Consider the following 5,155-nt stretch of genomic DNA (forward strand, 5'->3'; position numbering starts at 1 on the left):
GTCAATTAGGGTTAGGGTTAGGGTTAGGGAAAACGAACACACGTGTGTTGCCTCTGCAAAATGTCAGAAGTAATGGAGATTAAATACGCTTTACACCGCTTAAACTGTCAAAGGAGTAAGTGTAAACAGTTGAATACTTGTCAGTGATTGGTTGAAATTATCGAAATAAGACAATTTTTTACATGAAATAAATTCGAATACAAAAATTATTTTCTGTTCTATAACACAAAATAGATAAGTATACGAAGTTTGAAAGTCTTTCGGTACCAAAAACACTACATAAAACATAAATGAAAACTGGTGCCCCCGTTTTGAACAAGATCCGTTGTCTTGATGTATAAGTCGACCTACCATTTTTGGCTGTGAACTTTGGTCTGAAAGCGTCAATTTTTATGTCTGAAAATACTGCAAGCTACATTTGAGCAATCTTAACACTGAAAGAATTGTTTGTATTGCTTTCATACTAGTAATACTTTCATACAGAGATGGAAAGAAAATCAAAAATTAAATGAGAATTTTATGGTGTTGTCCACTGTGTTTAATGCCGACGAAATGTTTACTACTGAAAGATTTTCAATGTACACAAAGGACATTAAAATGTATATTTTTGCAACGGTTAAATAGTTCTTACAGTGAATTTTAAAGGATAATTAATTGAGCATAATTTATAATTCGTAGCAGTTTTAAAACACAAAATACTGTGGGTAAATGTATAATTGATATAAGTTCATAAACTCGACTGAAATTGTTCAAACTTGATACAGATGAATATATTTTTAATATATCAAATTCATTGTTTATAGTGAGTGCCAAAACGTCATCGCAAAAACATTTAGAAAATTAACAATGCAAGAATTATGAAATGAGTCAAGAGTAATAGCCGAATGTTAATAACTCACTTGAAAGCTGATTATCAATGTTATGAAAATTTCTAATTGTAAGTATTAAGCTCTAATATAGGCACGCGACCACAAGTGTTTGGAGAATGGACAGTTAATTTAATCGACTTGGCTTAAATGGTACTTATTTTATCGAGCTCTGATAGAAGCAAGGCAAACTTTTAACTAGGTAGCATTTGAACTTCGTATGAAATAAGATGTAACTAAATACTATAAAGCATTTTATTCGCTACTTTGCCAATTCTGTCAGCAACATTCTGCTAATTATAATAATCCTGTCTACTATAGGCACAAGGATGTCTCCAGGCTCTCCAAGCAACGCACATCTGTCCACGAAGAGATGGAAAAATTGCTTCTCCTGTGTATCAAAGAGAAGAACTCGCAGGGGATACGATTACAGAGACCATCATCTGCGAGAAAACACGAACGCTGTATGGGGATCCCCTGAAACAGAACCCTGGAACATCGACTGATAAAACATCAGCAGACGCTTTTAAGGCAAGTCGCAGCTGGTTCAATAATTTCAAGAAGAGGACTGATGTTCATAGCTTCGTCAGATATGGAGAAACAGCGAGTTCTGACACGAAGACAGCTGAGGATTTCGTGTGTGAATTCCGTCAGCTCATTGGACCCGGGGGGTACATCGCACAACAGGTATTCAGCTGTGATAAAACTGGCCTTTTTTTAGAAAAAAATGCTCAGAAGAACCTACATAACTGCAGATTAGAAGAAAATGCCAGGTCACAAGCCTATAAAAGATAGGCTAACTCACGCCTTTTGTGCCAATGCGAGTGGAGACTTGAAGATAAACCGCTCTTTGTCTACCATTCCGAAAACCCACGAGCGTTCAAGTCGCACAAAATCCTGAAGGAGAAGATGCAGGTCATGTGGAGGGCAAACTTTGAAGCTTTGGTCACCAGGCAATTCTTCACTGAGCGGGTCAACCTTATCTTCGGACCAGCAGTGAAAAAAATTACCTTCCGGAGAATAATCTTCCTCTTAAGGTCCTCCTCACCCTCGACAGTGCTCCTGCTCACCCTCCTAACACGCACACAAATACTACCAAACGAATTTAAATTCATAAAAGTTCTACACCTTTCGCGCAACACCACCCCTACCTTGCAGCTCATAGACCAACAGGGGATTTCTAATTTTAAGAAATTTTACAACAAACACGTATTTCGTCGGTGCTTTGAAGTCACCGAAAATATAAATCTAACCCTTCGTGAGTTTTGGAAAGAGTACTACAACATTGTTAACTGCCTGAAAATCATCAATATGGGCTGGTAGAGTGTAACGAGGAGAACGTTGAATTATGCATGTTGGAAACTGTGTCCTGACTGCGTATCCGAAAGAGACTTCGATGAGTTTGTGTCTGCGACACGTGTAGTTGAGTTTTTATTTAATGACACTGCTCTGGCGCATTTTCGTAACATTTTGAAAGGCAGGAAAAAGCAGACTTCTCTTGATATGTTTCAAATGAAACGACCTGCAAGCGTGAAAAGTGAAGAAACTAAGCGAAGTGAGAGAGAAAATGCCACGAATTATTCTTCTTGAAGTCTTAATGGAAGGAGATTCTCCTTCCAAACAATAATCCTCCTCCTCCTCGCTCCATCATCTTTATCACGCATAATTCGTCCCATATTTAAGGTAATAAAAATTTATAAAACCAGTCTACATATTTCTTTTGCATTCTTTTTTATTATGTTTTTATGATTGTCATTTTCCTTGTAACAGCACCTTTTCTGTTTTAAGACTCATAAAAAATTATTTTTGGGTGGCCTTGTGGGGCTGGAATAGGTTAATTATGTTTTAATTAATTTCAATGGGAAAAATTGATTTGTAAAACGAGTAAATCGTAAAACAAGCTCAGTTATAAAACGAAGTAAACTCGTACTGCGAGGTATCGCTGTATATATAGGCGCAGGCATAGCTGTGTGGTAAGAAGCTTGTTTCCCAACCACATGGCTCCGAGTTTAGTCCCACTACGTGGCACCTTGGGCAAGTGTCTTTTACTATAACCTCGAGCCGACCAAAGCCTTGTGAGTGAAGTTGGTAGATGGAAACTGAAAGAAGCCTGCCGCATATAAATATATTAAAGAACGGTGGATTTCGAATATAGATAATAGCATGTAAAAATTGAGTTGCAAAACTTTTTTGGATAGAAAAAGTCGAAAGTTGCTCGTAGGACCCGAACCAGAACTTCTCTGGATTTGTCAACCCAATATGTTGAATGTAGCATGTAAATATCGAACGTGAAATTATTCTTATGAATTCTTATGACGTCAACAACATTCAATTCTCGTTGGTAAGGATATTGTATTTCGTTATGAAATCATAATATACTAGTATATTGTGGTTATTAATGTATTAAACGCTTAGTATTAGTATATTTAACGCTCTATAAGCCAATACTGTGTCCTACCGTGTTAGCAGTGTTGTTAAATCACCTTTTTAAGGTGATCTCTACAGGTTTTTAAAGCGTTTAATATACTTAGTAGTATATTATGATTGTATAGAGAAATACAGTATCCCTACAAGTAATTAATATGTACGTACCAACTGTCAGGAATTTGTTTCATATGTAAAATTGGTATATCCAATAATGTTGCGTCGCTATACTTAATAGCTATTTAAGCAATGAGTTTGTGGGTGGTTAATGGATTGGGTGTGGTGCTGAAGAAGGAACAAGAACTCCTGAAATATGTATATATACACATTACTTATTTTTCCATCTGCAATTGCTTTGTTTACACTAGACGTATTCGGATACGAAACGACGTAACAAATTATTGCTGGCTATAATGTCTATAGAAAATCTGTACAGATAACCTTAAGAAAAAAGTTTAAAATAAAGTTTTTACAATTGATAGAGAAATTCGAAGGTTTGCTTTCGTCCAGTGGTAGAACATCTGTCATATCAATCCAAGGAGATGTGGGTTTATCTCCCCTTCGCAGCCTCCGACTTTTTTTCTGTCCAAAAGAGGTTTTCGACCTAATATTTACATCTTATTATTTATAGCCTTACATGCTTCGAAAAATGAACCACTTCACGTTCTCTCAAAAATTTATAAATTCTCATGACATCAGTGAATATTATGAACGCCAGAAATATTAAAATTTATTTATACAGCTTGATTGCAATCTTACTAAACAGCTACAAAACTTGAATGACAAGAAACATTGTTTTTATTTTCATTCAGTGGTCATGTTGAAGAAGATATTCGATACTGTGTTGAATATTTCATCTTTGACAAAAGCTGCTGTTAAGCGTGCATGTGTCACCAGTTTTAAATAATGAATATTAAAGCACAGACTCTTAAAGAAGTCTTTTTCTTTTCATTTATAGATGATGATAAATGACAACCGAATGCTTAATATGAAGCGAGCTTGTGCAAAAATACACCACACATTAACAAGAATCAAAATTTAAAGATTATAGGCCATATTCCCTATTTTATGAGAGCTGTTTCGTGCAACTTCATAATATCGTTTCGTGTAACTTGGAATAGATTCTTTATTCAAAAAAAGAAAGGAAGACAAAGAGAAATAATGTGGAATTGATACGATCAACGAAAAACATTCGCAGTGAAAATTTACTTCAACGGAAAATTGAGATCAGTTTGAAGACTCGATTCATTATCAATACAACCCATACTCCGCCTTACTCTACCCAGATATAATATTGAATATTCTCTGAACAAGACACAATGTCTCACATTCACCTGCACAAGGCTTCTCACTTTTTTCCCTGTTCTCCACAGCATACAAATACGCTCACACACATACACACATACACATGCACAGAGGGAAACACACATGCACACGCATGCACACATATACGCGCACACTCAGAAACACACACACATTTCGTTTTTTTTTTTTTTGCTTATTATTTACTTCAAAGAGCACATCTTTCTTAATTCTAAATTCGGCACAACTTCATGCACACTTGTTTCGCCTGTCTTAGTACTTTCTCAAGGTTTCTTGGAAGAATTTATTGAGATCCTTTAAAGCCTAAAGCTTACATAATGTTCAAGAAAGTAATAGGCCAAAAACTTTCTGGCTACATGATTTGTCCGTACTATTGCAATTTTCTGTGTATGTGTGCGCGCGCGTATTTCAATTCGATCTTCCATCGTTCGAAAGAACGATGTCAGTTAATAAAAAAGTTATGCCCAGTTTTGCATTACTTTCAGTACAAACCTCACTCACGGCAGCTGGAGCAATTACCATCTCGCTCCCATATATACATA

At 35.9% G+C, this 5,155-nt stretch overlaps 1 protein-coding gene and 1 long non-coding RNA gene across 2 annotated transcripts in view; both read left to right on the forward strand.

Annotated features, from left to right (window-relative positions):
• The window catches only part of LOC128248660 (uncharacterized), a 4,828-nt gene extending 2,252 nt beyond the window's left edge, over positions 1 to 2,576 (forward strand). Inside the window, exon 2 of the long non-coding RNA XR_008264820.1 lies at positions 1,188 to 2,576. This is a non-coding gene — a long non-coding RNA (uncharacterized LOC128248660). The remainder of the gene's footprint in view (positions 1 to 1,187) is intronic.
• LOC106870828 (uncharacterized) overlaps positions 1 to 4,379 on the forward strand; it is a 283,987-nt gene extending 279,608 nt beyond the window's left edge. Inside the window, exon 5 of the mRNA XM_052970300.1 lies at positions 4,249 to 4,379. Coding sequence (XP_052826260.1) covers positions 4,249 to 4,262 — 14 coding nt within the window. The 3' untranslated portion in view covers positions 4,263 to 4,379. The remainder of the gene's footprint in view (positions 1 to 4,248) is intronic.
• The last annotated feature ends 776 nt before the right edge of the window (positions 4,380 to 5,155 follow it).

The sequence above is a fragment of the Octopus bimaculoides genome, chromosome 1 (genome assembly GCF_001194135.2).
Source record: "Octopus bimaculoides isolate UCB-OBI-ISO-001 chromosome 1, ASM119413v2, whole genome shotgun sequence".
In the NCBI taxonomy this organism is placed as follows: Eukaryota; Metazoa; Mollusca; class Cephalopoda; order Octopoda; family Octopodidae; genus Octopus; species Octopus bimaculoides.